Source organism: Corvus brachyrhynchos, unplaced genomic scaffold, assembly GCF_000691975.1.
Source record: "Corvus brachyrhynchos isolate BGI_N302 unplaced genomic scaffold, ASM69197v1 scaffold219, whole genome shotgun sequence".
In the NCBI taxonomy this organism is placed as follows: domain Eukaryota; kingdom Metazoa; phylum Chordata; class Aves; order Passeriformes; family Corvidae; genus Corvus; species Corvus brachyrhynchos.
This window is the reverse complement of record NW_008240034.1, coordinates 491,437-511,857: the sequence shown is the minus strand read 5'-3', so window position 1 is coordinate 511,857 and position 20,421 is coordinate 491,437. Positions and strand designations below refer to the sequence as shown.

Genomic DNA, 20,421 nt, shown 5'->3' with positions numbered 1-20,421 from the left:
GGTGTCCCCAAGGCTGCCGCCGTGTGCGCCGTGTGCCGCTGCCTCGACCCCAAGCTCTGATTTATCGCGTGTTGAACCGAGTGTCTGAAGCCTCCGAGGAGGATTTAAGTCCTTTGGTGGGTCTGGACGGGGTCTGTTGACTGCAGCCCATGCCTTGGCCAAATCCTGAGCCCTGCATGGCACAGGCATAGCACAGGGAATATTTTCCAGGCCTCCGAGGAGCTGACTCTGTTCCAGGGATGCACTTTAGGGCTGCATGGAGCCTGGTGCAGGCCCAGAGTAGCCTTGGCGGGATGACTGGATGCTGCTTGGGAGGAAAAAATTCCTTGTTTTAGTTAAACCTTCAGGCCAGGGCCCTGGCCTCCGTCAGGCCACAGCCCTTGTCAGCTCTTGCTGCGTCCCAGGGCTTTGCTGCCTTCCCTGTGGGTAGTTCGCTGCAGAAGGGATGGCGAGAGCAGGGAATCTCCTTTTCCTTCCTTCCTTCCTTGGACTGGTATGAGGGGAAGCACCATTTGTCCTGGTCTCCCTGGGATGCTCCCCACATCCTGGTTGCTGCCCCTGGGTCCATTGTACCTTAGCTTTCATTCCAGCCTGTTTGGGGGGTTGAATGGCTTTCACTGCCTGCTGAGAGCTTTGGCTGCTGTTTCCTACAAGCTCATGCCAAAACCTGGGCTGGTTCAAGGGTGTATTTACTTCATAATGCTGATTTTTGATTGCAAGCTGAATCCAGGTGCACTGAGGAAAGCAAAAGGTGATGTTTAATAGCTCACTAAATCTCTGCCAGTTGCAGATGCAGCTCAGGGACATCCTGGGCAAGAATTGTTCTGTTCATTAAAAACGTCATGTGAAGTAAATTTTACAGCCTTGCTAGAAAGCCTGCTTCAAATTTTCCCTGGTCTTGTAGCTAGAAACCCCTTAATTAAAATAATGCCTTCAGAAGTGTTTTCTTTCTATATTATTTATAGTCCTTCACTTGAAACCATCCCAGACATTTGAACACACCAATTGCTCCTTAAAACAGAAAATCTGGCATCTACAGCATGCAGTGGGATCCAAGGAACAAACCTCCAAACTCTCCCTCACGTTTGCTGCTTTTTTCTAGTTGGCACCATGCAATTCCTGGCTGAATTGTGTAGCTTTATAACCCACAGCAGGACGCAAACTTTCCAAGAGTGTGTTTTTTAACAATGTCTTCCTCATATTAATGTTTTTATGCTTGGCTTTCCCGGAGTGTGATGGGTTTCTAGCAGTTTCCTGCTGGTTTTTCCCATTGCATAGATATGGCTGCTTACAGTCTTGCTGTTGTTCTCTGCATCTTCAGAGATCCACCACGGTGCTTCAGCCAACAGCCTGGCTTTTTTCCTTTGCCTCAGCTGTGTGTGTGTCTCGAAGGAATAAAAAGCCTCCGTGAGTCATGAGATGGTTCAGGGATTGTGGCTAAGGTTTACACAGTGTCTCGCTCCATAGGAATGTGCTTCAGTCAGCTGGACCAGCTATTGTATCACAAAACACATCCAGACCTTGGTTTTGTTTCTCAATGAGTTATCAGATGGTGTACATACACTCAGGTTCACACTCCTGTCTGGGGAGAATCCACAGGAGTGGTCTGGAACCAGGAGAATTATGTGCTCCCAGTAGTGCTCTGCATATTCTATGTTGCCTGGAGCCACTAATATATCTCCAGTTTGCCTCCCAATATCCTTTATTACCCACCCAGGCATCCTTTATTCCTTAGGGATGAAAATAAAATCACTGCCAGTATTTTTATTCCTAGACTTCTGATTTAAATGTCCATAATGTCAGTAACAGATATCAAAATACGCTTAATTCTTTTACTGTGGAAAAAGCCTCTGCAGCATAGGACACCTTATGAGGGTCTGGCTGGGACAGTGCAAGCCTGGTTTGTCCCCTTCCACATGCTGCAGGGATGAGGTTTCTGCTGCCAGGAAATCCAGGATCAAGGCTGCTGTGGTCTGGAGATTGCCCAGCATTGACTGTCTGTGAAGGAGCAGAGGGCACATGAAGCACTTCAGCGCTGCCTGATGTCACCTGTGGGTGTGCAGCTGGTTTTCCATCCCTCACAGATGTCTGGTTACCTGCTGAGACCTTCTCTGTCTTGCAGGGTCCGACTGCAAGCCGTGCTTACAGGAATTCACTGACCACCACAGCCCTGCCTTGGAGTATCCCACCCCCAAAAGCTTCCTCCCATCCCTGATCACTGAGGATGATTCCTTCTGCACCAGCATGGCTGAAGAAAAGGCAAGTGTCCTCTTTCCTGCTGCTACCACCATGCAAGGCAGAGGCCAGGGGCAGCAAACTGGGTGGTCAGCACCGTATCCAGAGAGGTTTGTGGTGGAGTAGGAATGGGGGAGAGGGATACTGATCCAGACTGTGAAGGAATACAACGTTATATTGCTTCTGCTGCTGGGAAAAATCATATCTACGGGCTTTGTATTGGTGTTGGGGGGAATAAGGCACAGAGGGACCCTGAGGTGGTGGGGCTGGGGCAAGTCTGGCTGTGAGGGGCAGTAGGGGAGGGTGACTATTAGAAAGTCTGGCCCTGCTCTGCACCCCAAGATCTGCACAGGAGGCGTCCCCTTTGCAGGACTGGTGCGAGGCTCTCAGGCAGGATTTGTGCTGCCTTTGCAGGAGGACTCATCTTCCACAGAGCTGGATGTCCCAGCAGCAGACTTGCACGGCAGCACGGAGGATCTCCTCTCAGACTCTGCTCTCCATGGCACAGAGTATTACAAAGATCTGGGACTCCTGAGCCTGCCGACTGCCAGAACAGTGCCAGACACAGCAGCACAGCCAGAACAAGGATCCCAGACTGGGTCTGCCGTTCGCTCATTGGAAGAGAGACCAAGGGCTCTGAGCAAACTGTCTGTGAATGTTGCTTTTTCCAATCCCATTTCCTGCTCGGCCGACTGTCGTTTTCTGAACAAAGGCCACCTGTGCTCCTGTGCAGCGGTGCCAGATAATGGTACCAGCACTTCTGAGCATCCTGCAGAGACAGACAACGAGCTGGACATGCAGGAGGCCCAGGATTCCTTCCCCACGCTGGTGAGATCTATGTCCACGTCCCGGAGGCACAGCTGGGAGAGCCCTCTGTCACCCGTGGACTGCAGGCGCAGGTACGGAGGGACTGTGAGTGATATTTGATGTACACAATGCAATGGAGGTGTGAGCCTGGAGACATCACACTGCCCGCAGCTCCAGCTGCTGCTGGGTGGTCTCCCTTGCCTGTCAGCATCTGCCAGAGCAGCTGGACACCCAATGCTCATGTTAGGTGGGATGTGGAAGGGGAAGTGCTAGGGCAGCAAGAGGCTTTAATGTCTCCTTGGAAGACCCTCTTCTCCTGCTGTTGGGGCTGGGAAGAGGATCTCTCATTCCTGTCTGGAAGGAATCTTGAACAGCATCAGTTGCCCCGATGACCTCCATCCTCTGGCTCAAAGGGAATTTTTCCCATCAAAGAGGGATTAAGAGAGCTCTGTCAAATCCTTTTTCTTCTTGTCTGTGAGTTGGTGTGGTAGGGCCTGTGCCTGAAAGCACTGTGCTGTCCTCCAGCCCTCTGCCCTCCACGTGGCTGCAGAGGAGGTTGCATTTGTAGCACGATGCTGAGCTCTGGCTGGGAGCAGAGGTAGGCCTGGGATTTCTGCCATCCTCTGCTCCTGCCACATGAATGCCTTGAGCTCCAGGTTCCTCCATGAATGCTTTCCCTGCTGACAAATGTATTGATCTCCCAGCTGACTGGGATTTAGGTGCAAGCCAGCAAGGACTATTTTTATCTCTCCTCCTTATATGGTACCCTAAAATTATCTCAGCCTGAAATCTTGGCAGTTCTTTATCAAGCTCAGACTTTGGTTCTCAGACCTATTGTTGTCCCATGTGCCATGGATCATTCACAGTTTATGCTGTAACAGGCACATGAGTAACAGTGGCATGGAGTGGCTGTTGGTGTCAGGGACACGTTCTGTCCCCTCGCTGGGTGATGAAGCACATGTGAGCAGGAGGCCAGGGAAGGGGAATACACCCCACTGTTCCCTAAGCAAATGCTTCCTGAAGCCTGCCTGTGGCAGCCGGAATGAAGTGACAGTGATCTGCAGACAGAACCCATGTAGAGACTAAGATTTTCCACTGAGCTTTATCCATCATTTTGCTTCTGTGTTGTTGTCACTACAACAGCACTTGGTGGGCAGGACACCGTGGGGCACTGGGGGAGCTGGTCCACCCCTCATTTCCCAGAAAATAATTTTTTTCCTTCCTCAGAGCTGGGCCCTGGTGGGAGCAGGATTTATGGCATGATGCCACAGTGGTGATGTGATAAACATCATCTGCCACTTCTAAATGCCCAGAGGGACTTTTCTGGATGGCAGCTGACAGGGCAGCAGCTCCAGGGCAGGCAGGACAGGCTGCTGCCAGGGTGGCTGCACAGTCTCAGGGGTTGCTAAGAGATCAGTGTGAGCCATCCAGCACTAAACATCCCTGGTGACCAAGGAGCTGGGGACCCACTGGTGGCAGCCAGAGAAGAAGTTGTTTTTAACAGGCTCAGGACTTGGTGTCCAGGCTGACGCTTCCTGTCATTTCCTTTCCCACGTGCCTGCTCTGGTGAGCCTCTTTGGCCCAGTTGCATGAGCTCTCTAGGACCACCCAGCCAAGGACATTGCAGGGGCTGTGCCATGCCGGGCACAGTGGGTCAGGTCTGCTCAACTGGCTTGTTCCTCTCCCCTGATTAGGTTCAGCCTGGATGTCACAGAACTGGGCAGTGACCCAGAGCAGGACGATGTGGAGAAGAGGAGCCAGTCCTGCCTCCAGCCTCACGTGTCCCTTCAGCTGCCCAAAGGGGAACTGGGAGCCTGGAGCAGCAGCCGGGGTGGCACAGTGATCAAAGTGGAGATAGAGCCACTGCGCCCAGACCTTGTGGCCAGCCCCGGCTTGCAGCAGGTGGTGAGTGGGGAGCGCTGTGCACGGGGACAGCAGGGCTAACTGCAAAAGCAGTGTCAGCTGCAGGCTGGACTCCTTCAATGCCTGTGTGGAACCAGGAGGTCTGCAGGAATCTCAGCAAGGATGGGCTTTCTCAGATAAACTGCCCCATCTTGTGGGATAAAGGCCCTGGGAGCTGCCTGTAGTACAGCCCTCTTTTCCTATATATTTAGCTGGAATTTCCCTTGTGCAACCTGTGCCTGTTGCCTCTTGTCCTGTTACTGCAGCTCTAAGAAGAGTCTGGCCCTATCTTCTCTCTAATCCTCTGTCAGGTAGTTGAAGACAGCAGTGTCACACTCCCTCACACACTGCTTTGCTCTGGGGAATACCTTTAGACTCAATTAATATTAAAAGCACAATTGCATCACGGTGCTACATGTCCAGTAAAAGCGAGAAGTGCCTAAGAAGGTTTCAGGCATGACTGCCACTTACTCCAGCCTTCCTGGAGCCAACAAACAGCTGGGCCTAATGGTGTCCTGCATCATAACCCTGCCAAAACAAGAGGGAAAAGGTGAGCAATCACCTGCGATGGAGGCTTCCTTGGTGCACAAAGCACCAATGATTTCTGTGACTTTTTACTTCTCCAGAAATGTGTCAGCAGTGAAAAGAGATTGAGGTCCAAGTCTGTCCCATCAGCCTGTGAGACCATTGCCTCCCCCCAGATACCTCACAGTTTCAACACTTCTCTTCCAGCTGTGGAAGGTTGGTATAGACTCTATGCCATTAAATGGGTTCAAGGTGTGATTAAGAAGATAAAAAACAGGAGCCGTAGCTTCCAGAAGTGTGGACAGCCTCTGCTTTCCCTTCTGCATGGTCCCAAGAGCTCCTGAAATACAAAGCCAAGCTGGTTGTGAGTCTGGCCCTGGCTAGCAGTGCAGTCTCAGCTCAGACATGCCCTTCCCCAGTGACACACTGCCACATAACCTCCCTGTGGCCGGTGCATTGGTCACTCCCTACTCAAGTCCCACCCGTGAGGATTGCCATGGAGCAAAATGTACAGGTTTCAGAGCCTGGGAAGCAGAGGGGAGGCTGGCTGTCATGGGGCAGGGCTCTGGGGTGGTACCAGCTCCTACCCTACTGCGAGCAGGACCCTCAGCAGCAAATATAATACAGACTGTGGAGGGGAGGGGTAACACAGAAAAGTGATGCAGCCTTTGCTTCCCTCACAGAAATGTGGAGCATTTCTCCCTCTGTAACTGCTCCTGAAATTTCTTCCTTACCAATCAAGACAGAGTGGGAGCCCAGCAAGATTAACAGGGTCCAGTTGCATAGATTACAACGTGGTGCTCTGCAAAGGCAAACCAGAATCCCTGCTGAGAGAGTTTTGTGTTCCAGGTGTTGAACCCCCTGCTCTGGAGATGCTGGAGAAGGACCACGTGTCCCCAGACCACGTGTAGGTATTGTCAGTCCTGGCTGGTTTGAGATGCAGGAGATTTTTTTGAGTGTATCTGAGCTACTGGGCATGCAACAGCAAAGGAGATCCCACTCCCTGCTGGGGCATAGCTGAGCAGCTGGTCATAAAACAGTGCCTGAGGCTTTGTGTGGGGCAGAATGTCTGTGCAATGATATTTTCTAATCCCTTGCCTTTCTCTTGCCCCATCCTTGGTAGGTTAATTGTCCAGAAGGTACTTCAGGAGCTGAAACATTACCATGGGTAAGTGTGTCTGGGAGAGGGATGTATGGGCAGGTCACAGGTCTGCCTAAGACCCACCTGGTAAAGGACTCTTGGTCCCTTGAGGGGCAAATCCCCAGGGTACCAGAATCACTGATTTATTCCAGTGAAACCAGGGTAGAATTGCAAGGAGAAGGGGCATTTCACGTACCTCCTCAGTAACTCTAAAAGTGTTCCTGCCCCATCTAGAAGATGAATTTCAGCTGACCCAGAAGTTCTGCTCATGTGTTCTTTGCTGTGTCTGATGCCTTTTCCCTGCCCAGGGTGAAGCAGAGAGCTTGTGTGCAAGAAGGCAGCGATTCTTCCCAGCAGAACCTCACTTGGTTTGAGTTCCTGTCTAACGAGTAAGTGAGACAGCAGGTGACACACCCTTTGTGTTCTGAGAGCAGACTGATTTTGAGTCCCACTCCATTGAAGCTCTACTGCCCTGCTAATCCTGTGTGCAGGACACTGGTATCTGCAGGGGTTCAGCCAGGAGTGTGGCACTGAATAAAACTTGCACACATAGTCTGAAAGTTCAGCTCCTTATTTGCAAGAGTCTCATTAATAAATGACGCGGCCAAAACAGATCCTCCAGGAGATGGAAAGCTCACACTTGGGGTCCTAAAGTAATGCTTCAATGAAGTTCATCAGTGATCTCCCTAAGATGGGCTTGGTCAGTGAATTTCCCCCTTTTTAAGATGTTTTGGTCTCCTTTCAGAAATGAGGACAGTGGGAAGAGCGATAAAGCAGAGAAAGGCACAAAGGTGATGCGACGTCTGAGTTCCCTGCGGAGCCGAGTCACCGGATCCTGGCAGAAGGATAAGGTGAGAGAGAGATGTTGAATTTGTGGAAGGAATTGTTAAATTCGTCAAGTAGAAAAGGCAGTCTGACCATAGTGAACAGTTAGCTGGATTGCTTTTGGATGGCTCAGGCCTCTATGTTGGTCAGCAGATACACTGTGACCCCTAAAGTAGTGGTAGTGCATGGAACTGAGTGCATGGATCCCTGAATTCCAGCCCACCTTGCTCCAGGGCACGTTCTGGATGCTCTTATGCTGCCTTGGCACTGTGCATAGCAAGAGGAATGCCTTGGCTGGGTGACTGCCTGGATCACTCTTCATGGCAGGAGGAGCTTGCAGAGGGACAGCCAAGTGTGTCCTGCCCTTCATCACAAATAGACTTAGACTAGAGGGACTGGCCCAAGCCTTGGGAAGGCTTTTGGGAAAAGTATTGCCATCCCACTGTACCTGCTGCCCACCACCTTTCTGCTCGTTTGTACCAGTGGGGAAAGGAATGTGTGGTCAGTACAAGGCCTGTGACTGAGCTGTGTTCTTCTCTCCTTCCAGGGTAAGAACAAAGATCAGCCCAAGGAGAGAGAGAAGGAGAAAGAGGCAAAGGAGACAAAAGAGAGGTGTAAAGACATCAATGGGCACCAGCTCGTGCCAGGGGTTTTCTCCAGTTGCACCAGCTGCTCACTGTGTGCCAAACCTCTTGGGAATAAAAGTGGTCTGCAGTGCCTGAGTGAGTATGGCTGGCACTGCCTGGCTCTGCCCCCGCCTGCGCTCCCCCCCTGCCCTCCAGCCCAGGCCGTTCTCCTGCCTAAACCAGCCCCCTGGATTGCTTCACTTCTCTGCCTGGCTCGACTCTACCCCACCACCCTGCTTGGCCTGGCTCGGTTGTTTCTCCAAATAGTCTAAATGATCTCTGAATCCTGCCTGGCAATAATTTATCCTCATTTTCTTTGGCCACTTGACCATTTCCTGCCCCTTTCCCCCAAGGAGGGTTCTAGGTCAACTTCTCTTTTATTATTTTTTTTTTTATTATTATGAAGTTCTGCTTTGCCTGAACAAATATCCCAACTGCTTGAGTGTAGCTGGATCTTTCAGGCTGTTTTTCACAGCTGCATTGATGTTTCAGCTCAGCATCTGCCCTATGCACAGGCACAGGGATTTCTAGAGCATCCAAAACTTTATTAACTAACAAAAAGTCAAATCTTGCCTCCCAGAACCTGCATGGGTGAGACTGTTGCTTTTCAGCTCTAAGTAGTGCCAGCATGCATGGGCCTCTGTGCTCCCACTGCATCCACTATGGCATGGCTTTGGCTGACAACCCTGTCCCTCCTCTTTGGGGCAGGTACTCAGGGCACTGAAGAACATTTTAATTCCCAAGGGATTGTCTGTGGGCAGAGAAAATTTTCTGGAAACGAAAGGATTGCTCTCTTTCTCCACCCTGTACCCTCAAGCAATTCTTGCTCTCCAGTGAGCATCTCTCAGAGGCTCTTAAGGTCAGTAAAACCTTTCTGGGGGCATAATGGGACTGACTGCCCTCGGACATGTGCGGTGAGAAATATAATTTCCCTTCAGGGAAGCTGGAGGGAAATTGAAAAGGGGCACAGACCTGGCTATTAGTGAGCATTTTTCAGGCACCACAGCAAAATGTAGGAAGCAGGGAGCTGAATAAGAGCTTTGTGGATATTTAGAGAGAACCTAAATACTATGGCAGGAAGCAGAGTTGTGCCTTGTCATTCCTGTGTAAGGAACCTCCCAGCCAGAGGCTCTGTTTGCAGTCCTGCACACTGCTTTACAGAAATACCTTAACCTGGAAGGATACAGACAGTCCTTGATCCCCATGAGCATGGAGCCATGCTCTGTGTGGTCTTGGGAACTCTGAGGGCATTGTTACTGTGAGTGATTCTCCCCTGGACAATCGTATGGAGATCTGTGATTTGGAGTTGAAGCTAGCTGTTGAAATGAGAGTGTGGCTCAGCATGGCTTGTCCATCATGAATACACAGGGATTGGACATGAGTTATAGTAACTTTCACCTTGTTTCCCAGCCCTTCCATGAGGAATCTGTGTTCTGTCTTGTGAACATTCAGGAGAAAAACTCCAAGGTGGTTAAGGTACTGGTTTGTGTTTGGGACTCTGTGACATCTCCTTTGGCTCTTGGCTGCCCAGGCTAACGCAGGTGGCAGAGCAGCACAGCTTGTTTTATAATGCTCTGTTTGCAGTGGCTTGAACTGAGGCTGAACAATTGGGCAGGGTTCTGAGATGTCCATTACAATTAATGGCCTGCCTGTGGTGAGAGCTGGGCTGGGACTTGTGGTGAGACAGCTGACAGCCTGAGAGTGTCTATATTTGGATGATGCTGGGCTGAAACCTTTGCAAGCTGCTGCTGAGCTGGTAGTTGATATCAGCAGCTCCCGTTACTGCAGCTCGGAGCAGTGTGTGGTCTCCTGACTAGTGCATGATAGAGCTCTGGAACAGCAAGCTCCGGGGCCACCGGGAAGCCGGGGCAGCAGGCCTACTGTTCAGAAGTGTGAGCTGCTCTGTCAGGCTCAGTCTGAGCTGTGGCTGCTGCCAGGATGTGAGGATATTTGGCTGCGCCTCTTGTTTTCTCCTCATGAGCTCGCATTTGACTATCCCTACGCCTTGGCCCCCAGCCAGCCCTCGGCCCATCGCTGGTCAGGTGCTGCTGTTGCTGTTGTTGTCTCCGTGGTATTTTTAACTGCAGCACCACCACGTGGTCCAAGGAAAAACGGGCTCGTGGAAAACACAGGAAAAGATGGTGGTTAAAGAAGGGGATAAGCTGGAGGGGGAGGAAGGATGGGGGGATGATTACAAGCCTGAGGTCTTTTCACTGTAGACACAAAAAGTCCGGTGACTTCCATGGCTGTGATGAGCTAGAGGAGCAAAAGCTTTCTTATTAGAGACACTAACAGCAGGAGGAATTCTGCATTTAAGTCAGAACAAAAAACCAGTGTTCTGCTAGAAACGGTGTGAGCTGTGGAGAAAGTGGGCAGCTCGGATAGCCTGGTACACTCTAACTCGTTTCTCTCTCCCACTGATTCCTCCCATCTATCCTCACCCCACACAACACAGAGTCTCCCAGGGGAGGAGGCTGTGCTGTGTGTCGAGGGTAGAGATGCAGGAGAGTCTCTGCAGCTCACAGATGTGCAGTTAGGAGCCTGGCAGGGATGAAAAACAAAGAGGAATGATTGCAGTCATCTCAACAACAGCGGCCACCCAAACTCTGCTGTTATGTAAACTATGAGCTGTGAGTCTCTAGGTTTATTGTTCACCTGGAAATGAGAAAGCTCCTCTTGAGCCTTTGCTATCACGGGTAGAGAAGGTTCTGTGCCTAAATTAATCCTCTCTTATAAACATGCTTCCAGAGTTTATGCAACAAGAGTTAGATGAGTCCCAGGGAAGCCCTGACAGGAGGAGAGCTCTCCAAGCAGGCTGTGCCATGGAGGCGAGCCAGGGATATGCTGTGGAATACAGATGGAAGGAGGATTGCTTCCCTTGAGCTTGAGCACTGGGGTAGAGGTGGGTCTTCTACATCTTTAGCTGACAGTCAGTCGCCATTACTTCATGAGAAAGACAGAGCCCAAGCCCCCACAGGGGTGTCAGATTGACCATCCTCTCCCAAGGAAACTGATAGCTGCAACTAAAATTTGGCAAGCTTCAGACAAACTCCTTTAAGAGAAGGTGCTCATTTTAATGAATCTTCCTGAACAATACAGGCTGTGCTGGACTGTCCACCTGTCCTAGGCTGACCCTTGCTGGCTGCTTCAGTGCACTGGCTGATCTCTAACTGGTTGCTGTAACAACTGGTCTCCAGGATTTATTTAAGGCATGTTGTGAAAGAGGTTTGGAGAACCATTTCCTTTCTCACAATGAGTAAGGGAGAGGACACGGATTTCCACAGTTTGTCAGGCAAACATCCTCCACCCGTGGCCAAGGAGAGGCCAGAATAGCTTTTGGTTTAGACCTGAAATTTGGTATAAAATTCACCTCTCGTTCAGCTCTTGCACCTGCATGGTTTTGCTTTTGGATTCCCAGTGCAGTACCAATAAGCTAATAGGTGAAGGATAGTTTTGGCTTATGGTAAGGAGGAATTACTTGATTTTCTACCCTGAAATTTCTGTTCATAGCCCACACAGAGTCCTGAGAAATCTGAAAAACAGCAGGCAACCTGGAACTCTGCATTTCTGGAGGGAGACACAGCTGCCAAAAATCTTCTGTTTTGGGGGGGAAAAAGGAGGTTTGGCTGCTGTAACATGATGACAGTGATAAATGGACTGGGAGTCCCACTTGGAATAAACTATTACTGACAGGAGTCCAAATAAACAGAGGCAAAACCAGAGCAGCTGCGTCAGGCTGTGGGTTAAGGTGTTCTGAGCCAATGGAGCAAATGTAAAAGCGGCTGCAGCGCTGGTTGCAGAGGAAACACTGGCTGAGCTGAGTGTCCTGACACAGAGCTGGCTCAGCCAGCTCGAGAGGGCTTAGAAAAGGAAACCAAAGTACATCCTACTCTCAGTGCTTCTCCTTTTCTGCTTTTCATTTTCTTTTTGTATCTGGGCAGTACTACCTTGATCTGGAACATCTCCAAGTGCTGCTTCTTCCATTCCCTGATAAATGAGGATCTTGTACATTTGGGCTGACAAATGCATAAGGACAGTAATCAACCTGAGACATTCAGCAAGAAATCTTTTGTTATTACAGAATTACACAGGATTAGACAGTTGGTGCTCTTCTCTTCTTTGCAATCCAAACCTTAGCTCCAAGCTACAGAGTCTTGGAGCTGGCTGCTGTGCCAGATTTTGCACTGATTTTGTGGCGATGCCCTGAGGCCGCACAAGCACAGCACGTTCTCTCCATGACAGCTGCAGTTGGGCAATCTGCAACGCTTTACTTTTATATTACAGCAAAGCACGAAGTTTGAAGTGCCTAAGGATTAATCAGTCACCAAGTGACATCCAGCTGTTTACCACCAAACCGCTTTATTTAATGACCATTTCTCTGTAGTGCTGACAGGCCCCAATCCCCAACTGGGATCTCAGTGTACTCAGTCCTGTAGAGAAGCAGCACAAAAGTGAACATTTTGAAAAAGCTTGCAACTATGAGACAAAGATAAAAATAAAATCGATTAAACAGGTGGCAGTGTGGAAATCAGAGACCACATTGGCCCCATGGCAGGATTTCATCACATTTCCAGCCCAGACAGTGGCAGGTTCTTTCAAAGCAGCATGGGAAAGCTGTAGAGTGGATTTTGAGAGGAAAGTTTGTTCTGTAATCATGTATGTTGTGTTTTCAAGCTCAACAAGCAAGTAGGATATGTGTGATTTAAAATATGACAAACTTTTGATCAGTACTGTAAATCCTCAGAGTGAAATCGGGAGGTGAGGTTGGGTGGTTAGCTCTTCCCAGTTTTCCTCCCTGCACCAAGTACCCCAGCAACCCAGTGCTAGTACATCAAACCTTATTGGTGGCAAGGAAAAGGTGTTTTTTCCAGCAAGCAGTTTGGTTCTAGGGGTCAGTGCATGGATTTACTGCTAGGGAAGATAATTCCCCTTTGCTCTCGTCGTTTGTCTGTGCAGGGGTCACTGACAAAGGCCTGGGCAGGGACTCGCTGTTGAGGGGTGGATAGGGAAAGCCAGCGCTTGCCAACCCTCCAGGCACTGCAGCCTTGCCTTGGCAGGGTGTTTGTAAACACTCCAGCACATTGGGATGGCAAATCCCACCAGCCTTTTAGTAACAAATTATGTATTTCAAGTCCCAGGCACTGTGCAAACACATGAAGTACCATGCTGATGGTGTCACTGGGGTGCCACATCTCATCTGTTAGGGGCCTCTTCAGTCTGGGAGGAACCACGTGCCCTCCCTGAGAGGAAAGTATGGGCTAAGGGTGGCCATGTGCCCTCCCTGAGGGGAAAACAGGGGTTGGGGGGCCCATGTGTCCTCCCTCAGAGAAGTCATGGGTTCTGGGCAGCCATGTGCCCTCCCTGAGGAAAAAGTGCAGGCCATGTCCTCCCTGAGGGGAAAGCACAGGCTGAGGATGCTCATGCTGTCCCTGAGGGGGACATGCTCTGTCCCCCTGAGGGGGACAAGGCCCTGTGCCCTTCCTGAGAGAAAATGCAGGTGATGGGTGGCCATGTCCTCCCTGCAAGAGGAAGGAGCAGACAATGTGTGGTTGTGTGCCCTCCCTGAGAATGAAGCACAGGCTGAGGATGCTCATGCCCTCCATGAGGGAGACATGCGTGCTGGGGGCCCTGTGCCCTCCCTGCAGGAGGAAGGAACAGGCCATGAGTGGCCATGTGCCCTCCCTGAAGGAAAGTGAGGGTTGTGGGTGGCTCTGCTTTCCCTGATGGAAAGCGCGGGGCTAGAGGGACCGTGTGCCCTCCCTGAGGGGAAAGTGATGGCTCTGGATGGCTCTGCCCTCTCTGAGAGGCAGGAGCAGCTGGAGTGGCTTTGTCCTCCATGAGGGGAACAAGGTGGGCCAAGGGATGGCGTGGAGGAATGCGCTCCACCCTGAGAAGTGCCCTCCCTCACGGAAGGCACAGGCTGTGGGTAGTTGTACCCTTTCTGAAAACGCAGGCTAGGGGTGGCCATGTGCCCTCCTTGAAGGGAAAGGTGCTTGTGCACTCCCTGAGGGGAAAGCGTGGGTCAGGGCTGGGTGTGCTCTTCCCGAGGAAGGAGCAAGCTAAGGGTGGCCGTGTGCTCTCCCTGGGGAGTGGGCATGAGCTGTAGGTGCTCATGGTATCCCTGAAGGGCTGAGGATGTTTATGTGTCTTCCTTGAGAGGAGTGTGTGGGCTAAGGATGCTCATGCCCTCCTTGAGGGGAAAACATGGGCTAAGAATGTCTGCGTGCCCTCCTTGAGGGGAAAGTGCAAGGTATGGGTGCTCGTGCCCTCCCTGAGGGGAAAACACGGGTTAAGGGTGTCCGTGTGCCCTCCCTGAGGGGAAAACAGGGGTTAAGGGTGTCCGCGTGCCCTCCCTGAGAGGAAAGCACGGGTTAAGGGTGTCCGTGTGCCCTCCCTGAGCGGAACGTGCGGGCTGCGTGTGCTTGTGCGCTCTCCCTGACGGCAAAGCGCGGGCTAATGGTGTCCGTGTGCTGTCCCTGAGAGGAAAGCACAGGCTCAGAGTGTCCCTGTGCCGTCCCTAAGGGGCCAGGACCGGCTCGGCCGTGCCGCGGCGCGCAGGCGCACCCTCGTCCCTATTTTCCCTTCCGGGACACGGGGGCGTTTCCTGTTGCTGTGGCGGCGGCTCCCGGGACCGAGAGGGAACCGGCGGCTCCCCGGGGAGTCCGGTAAGAGACCGGGCTGTCAGCGCGCCCGCCGGCCCCCGGCTCCGCTCCCCCCCCGGCCCTAGCGAGCCCCCGGGCACCGGCACCCCCTCCCCGCGGCGTGGGGACCGCTCGGCCCCGGTCCCTGTGCGGGCAGCGGGGGCTCAGAGGGCTCCACGGGGTCCCGGCGTTTGGCCGGGACAGCGGGTTGGTCTTCGCTTTGCCCCAGTCCCGCAGGTTTACAGCCGTCCCGACCTTTGCAGCTCGGGGCTTCAGCTGCAGGGCAGGACGCAGCTTGAAAGATGCAGTGTTTACATTAGAAAGCGCTTTTAAGGGCTACCAAAGGAGTGAAAAATGTTGCTGTGTGCGGTAGGGAGGCGAGCGGCTGTAGCCTGTGTGAAACCGGCTCTCTTTATGCCACAGCTTGAGTCTGAGCATCCTTGTGATCATTAAATCCCGCACCTCGTCCTTTCCGTTCTTACACACATTGGATGTACTGGTGCTGAGAAAAGTGTGGGATGTGCGTGAAAAGACCTTAAATGCGTTAGGAAAAAAATGGTGAAAACTTCCCCTTATCCACAATTGCGAAGACTGACCCATTTTAAATATTCCACGGCCCTGGCTCCTTGGGGAGAGGAGCGGGTGATGATATCAGCTTAGCTTGTGTGTGCTGAAAGGAAACGCCAGCAGGAGCTAGGAGTGGTGATGGATTTTGTAGGAGGAGCAGGGAAACAGGCAGTGATTCGAACAAATAGCTTTCTGAATGTTTCTGGTATTATATTTGGTGTTGCTGCTCTAATAAAATAAGCTTAATTTCTGAATATTGTTTGAAGATTTGGTGTGTCACCGAGAGAAAAAAGGGCTGCTTCTTGGTTCCTTTGCACTCCCCTCTTAAGGGGGTTTTATGGGAAGCTTTTTTATTTGGCACTTTTTGTTTAAATTTATGAAAGTAGTAGTTTCTCTTTGTCACGGTGAAATAAAAGAAACCCACGGAACATGGCTCTCAAACAGGAGCCATCGGACATTGTATGTTGTAGTTCCACCTACTGTTTACCTATGAAATATTTTAAATACCTTTTATGATTGTCATAGTTGCTGCTTCAGTTCTGTAGTGTAGACTGGGGGAAGGGTTCAGCGTGAGAGAATTGAATTGGGACTCCAGTTTCTTTTAGGATAATATGCAGATTTTACTTGGCATTGTTTAAAAACCAGAACTATCGTTTGTTTATGTGTTTCTGTGCCTAAAGAAAACCTCGTGGCTGCCAGAACTTGCAGTGTTGGGAATCACACAACCCCTGTTTTGCTTCATCCAACTGATATTTTGACAATAAGACCAGATACAGTGAGTAAGTAATTTTAGGTTGTTCTGGAGACAGAGGAATGCTCTAACAGGGAGGCTGAAACTTGATAATTTAGTGCTGTTGCTCTCTGGCGTGGATTGTCTCTGTTTCAGAATGTGAATATCTCATCTCCCTGCACCCTTCCAGTTTTTGGTTTCTGCCTCTGCCTAATTAGGCAAGTGAGAAAACAAGTAAACACCGGCCACCGGAGCCACTAGGACTAAGTTAAATCTGCTCCAAGTTCCTCAAGATACCTGACCTGGATTTACCCGATACAGAAACTTCCTCGTGTTCCACTGAAACTCCTCCTCTTTTCTGAGAAGTTTTATCACAGGCACTCTGCTTTTTCTGGAATGCTGTGGTGGTTTGAAATGTTTCTTGGCCATCGTGTTGTGTATATCTCTGTATAAATGCAGAGTTTATATTTTGTGTTAATCATTCATATGCGGGTTGTTTCCTTTGTCAGTTCAAGAGGGAGGAGTTCCCTCCCTGTGGTGTAAGGGTGAGGAAGGAGGGAAGAGATTCTCTTTGATCCCTGAAGCACTGGACAGTTGAAAACAGGAAAAAATATTAAAATTATTGATTTTACAAGGAAGCTAATTTGTCCTTGGCTTTCTTCAGCTGCTTGGATTTCATAGGTGGTGAATATATCCTTAGTACTGAAGAGAGTTCTTGAACTCCTTGTATCATTAGAATCACTGTTAAAATCTGTCCCTGTTTGAACTTCGCTGCCTTAAAGTATTTTTTTAATGTTATTTAAAAAATAAACAAAAAAAATTCTTGAGATAAAGTCAATAGTTCAATTTTAGATTAATCACAGCATTTTTTTCTGGTAGTTGTTGTTTGCAAGTGGCCTTTTAAGAGTTATTTTATTGGGCAGTACCGTTCCAGACCAAAGGTCAGGGTCATAGTGCTCATAATGTCTGGTGAGTCACAGATTTGTCCTGGAATCCAATTCTGGAAGACATTTATAGGACATTGGCAGTGTCTGATCCCCTGGAAGGTATTCCAGCTGAGGGAAAAAATGTCTTTGCCTGCCCCTTTCCAGCCAGGTTTGTTGCCCTCTCATACTGTGAACAGGGTGCTGCTTTTGAGTGTTGTAATATGTTGTCCAATAAAATGCTCCTAGGTTGTAAATTACTTTCTGTGAGCCATTGGGAAAACATCTCATTAATAAGGGAAGGGGTTTTTATACCAGATAGTAAATTCATTACCCTCAGTCATGAACAGGATCTTTTCTGATGTTTATGAGCCTTTTAGTCTTAAATATTTCTTTGCTGGTTGAGGTCCTTGCTTTAGTCACTCATGAGGTCATCTTTGGCACAGGCCTCTGCAAAATGCTTCAAGGGAGTGACAGTCCCTGTAGTAAGCAGATCTGGGATAATGTGATGCTCCCAAAATTCTCGGCCTTAATTCCAAACCCGCTGATTAAACCCTAGGAACAACCCTGGTGGGTTTGCTCAGTTTCCACACTCTGTGTGGTTCAGTTGCTCTGGTATCCTTAGCTGTAGCAGTGGTGCTGCTGTCCCCATCCAGTTGAGGTGACCCAAATCCTTGGACCTTTTTGGTGTGTTGGCACTTTGTCTGGTGTTGTCAGCGCTGGCCAGAGTTGCAGCCCTTCTGCATAGTCTGTATCAAGATGAAATCCTTTGGAGGGTCTGTTTTTCCCCTGCCAAATTAATCTTCTTGCTGTTCAGTGAGTGATTGAGGGAGGAGAAGACAAGGAAGAGCCTGGATGCAGCCCTCTGAGTTTTTATCTCTGCCTTTCTCAGGGATATCTTCTGTACCTCTCCTGTTTGGGAAGATCTTGCTGACAGAACTGTCCTTTTTTTTTTGGACCTTCCCAAATTCTTGATCTGAATAAAACCAAATGCTACCGATGGTAAATGCAAAAATAATTTTCTTTGTCAGTTTGAGCTTACTGATGCTGCTTTACTCTGGATGGCTGGAAAAGATAGAAATCTGGTATTTCTCCACACCTGTCAACAACCCTTCATGTGTATCTCTGCTCTTAAACATCAGCCTCCATGTGTGCAGATTCCTGTCCCTTCTTTACTGTCCCCTGTCCCTCATTCTTCTCTTTGCTGACCCCTGCAGTTCTCTGATACTGTTTTCAGAGAGGCTTAATAAGAATGCAGAATAATAAGAATAAATGCAGAAATCTTACATGCATAGAAAGGAAACCACAGTCACTAGTGTTCAAAAGCTCCTTCTCATCCTGAATAAGAGTGTCCTTCCTTCAGCACTGCAAAAGTGTGTTGAATAGAGGAAGCCGGAGCATGTTCTATAAAATGAAATATGCTTATAAAACAGTCTTCTGACAGGTTTCAGATTTCTCTTATGTGGGCAAAAATAATGCCACTTTGAAGTCATTAAGTAAATGCATTTTAAATTGTCTCATGGAGAATCAGGTCCTTGGATTCAGCTGCAGTTTCCTGCGGCTTTTTTTTTTGCATTTTCCTGTTTTCTAGTATGTTCTCCAGTGTTGTGTAAAGAACCTTTCAGCAGTGTAGTGAAGTCATACACAGCACTATTAGATATGTCAGCTGATTAAGTGAAAAATACCTACTGAGAGCACCACAAGCTGTTCTCTTTAACAGAGCAAGGGCATGATTTTAAAATTGAAATACATTTTTAAGTGAGATCCCTTTTACAGTTACCTTAACAAGGAACCCAAGCTTTTCAAGTAGGAATTGGTCCTACTAATCATTGATAGGAAAAGAATTACTGAATGTAATCACTGAAAATGCGTAAATGTCAGGGAATATGAATATCTAGTTGAAGTTTGATGTTTCTGGATGACTACATGACAGAATTCTAGATGAGTTAACGTGGATTTCAGGACCGTGTGGGAAGGCAGTGGCTGTAGGAGCATCTATCAGACTGCCTGTTCTTCCCTGAAGGGAACCCATCTGTGAGCAGGACTTGAAGCCAACCCAGCCTGACGTAATGGAGAATTTTCTCTATTTCCTTTCGTGTGGTGATTTTTGTCCTACAGTTTGTTTCTTTGTCTCAGGAGAAAAGGGATTTCCATTGTCAACTACTTGTTTGTTGTTGAGGCATATCTTTTAACAAGTTCTTCATTCCCTCGTGGTAGGTGGAGGCCTTATCACTGCCGAAATAATGAATATATTTGTTATTCTCTACACAGTTTTAATAAGTGAATAACTTTGATACATTTTTCTCGTGCATTTGCAGAGGCACATACATTTGAAATTAGATACAGTGCCTTTTGGTTTGTGGTGTGGGGTGTGGTAGTGGTAGGAATATCCCAAATAAGAGAAGCTGTGGGAGGTGACAGTTTTTGTGGATTTTTTTTGTGGCAGGCACTTGGGAGCAGAACTCTGCACTTCATTTCCCACATTTGGGGAAGTTGTATAACATGTAGGCATCTTGCAGGTCTGTACACTCAGTCTTTCTCTCAGTCTTGTTTTTATATCTTTATTAATTTACTTGTGTTTAAAGCCAAGTAAGTATTTTGGTCCTGTTCTCAGGCTTTTGCTGAAATCATGGAAAACACAAGTGAGCATCTCTCTAGGTTAGCCAGGAGCCTTAAAGCAGATCCCCAGTCCTGGTGCCAGGTGGGGGTGGTTCTGAAGAAACCTTGAATAGTTTTTCCTCTGTGCTTTAAACATAAACTGGCTTTTCTCTAGCAGGTATGGTGTTCATCTTTCCAGTTTTGTTCTATTTCTCTTTTAACAGGCATGTCTGGGAAAAGGCAAATCCTGGTGTCCTTTACTGACTTGTTGGTATCCTGCTTTGCTTTTTATGAAGGATCTTGTTTTATAGATAGGCAGAAAGGCTGCAGAAAATATTTGGCACTATCAGTTCCCCTCCTGTTTTTTCAAGAAGTAGTTATCAGAAGGGAAAAAAGCAGAGATTGGATTTTATTATACTGATTTTATTATACATAGTTTTATGGCTTTTGGGTGAGAGGACTGCTTTCTCTCTTGTATCTGGGAACAATTCTTTTGTGCAGCTGAAAGGGTGGTACTGCTGTGGTGCTGGTAATGCTCTGATGATTCTGGAGAGTGTTTTGATCTTTAATTTACTGTGGTTACTGCAGCTCCCAGCAATAGTCCGTGCAGAAAGGCAGCTATTCCTGTGGAGTCGAAGAATTGCTGCCCTCTTGACTGGTATCAATTTTGAATGGAGAGACATGGAAATGGCCTTTGCAAAGATGAGGAAAACTGTGCTCCACTGAGTGGAGGTTGGGCAGAAAACTGGTCGTGCATTCCAGAGTGGCTCTTGGTTCTTGCATGTGTGAATTGCACTCAGTTATTCAGTCTTACTGAAAAAACTCGAGGGTTTGGTATAAAATCAAGACCAGAATATGCACAACAAGGATGCTTGCCACAACACCTGAGCTTGCTCTGCAT

At 48.9% G+C, this 20,421-nt stretch overlaps 1 protein-coding gene across 1 annotated transcript in view; it reads left to right on the top strand.

The window, feature by feature from the left end:
• Window positions 1-20,421, top strand: part of ARHGEF18 (Rho/Rac guanine nucleotide exchange factor 18) — a 49,023-nt gene that overhangs the window by 3,024 nt on the left and 25,578 nt on the right. Inside the window, exons 2-10 of the mRNA XM_008641052.2 lie at window positions 2,123-2,259; window positions 2,650-3,134; window positions 4,737-4,947; window positions 5,571-5,685; window positions 6,319-6,376; window positions 6,593-6,637; window positions 6,919-6,999; window positions 7,356-7,461; window positions 7,983-8,157. Of these exons, the coding sequence (XP_008639274.1) occupies window positions 2,123-2,259; window positions 2,650-3,134; window positions 4,737-4,947; window positions 5,571-5,685; window positions 6,319-6,376; window positions 6,593-6,637; window positions 6,919-6,999; window positions 7,356-7,461; window positions 7,983-8,157 (1,413 nt within the window). The remainder of the gene's footprint in view (window positions 1-2,122; window positions 2,260-2,649; window positions 3,135-4,736; window positions 4,948-5,570; window positions 5,686-6,318; window positions 6,377-6,592; window positions 6,638-6,918; window positions 7,000-7,355; window positions 7,462-7,982; window positions 8,158-20,421) is intronic.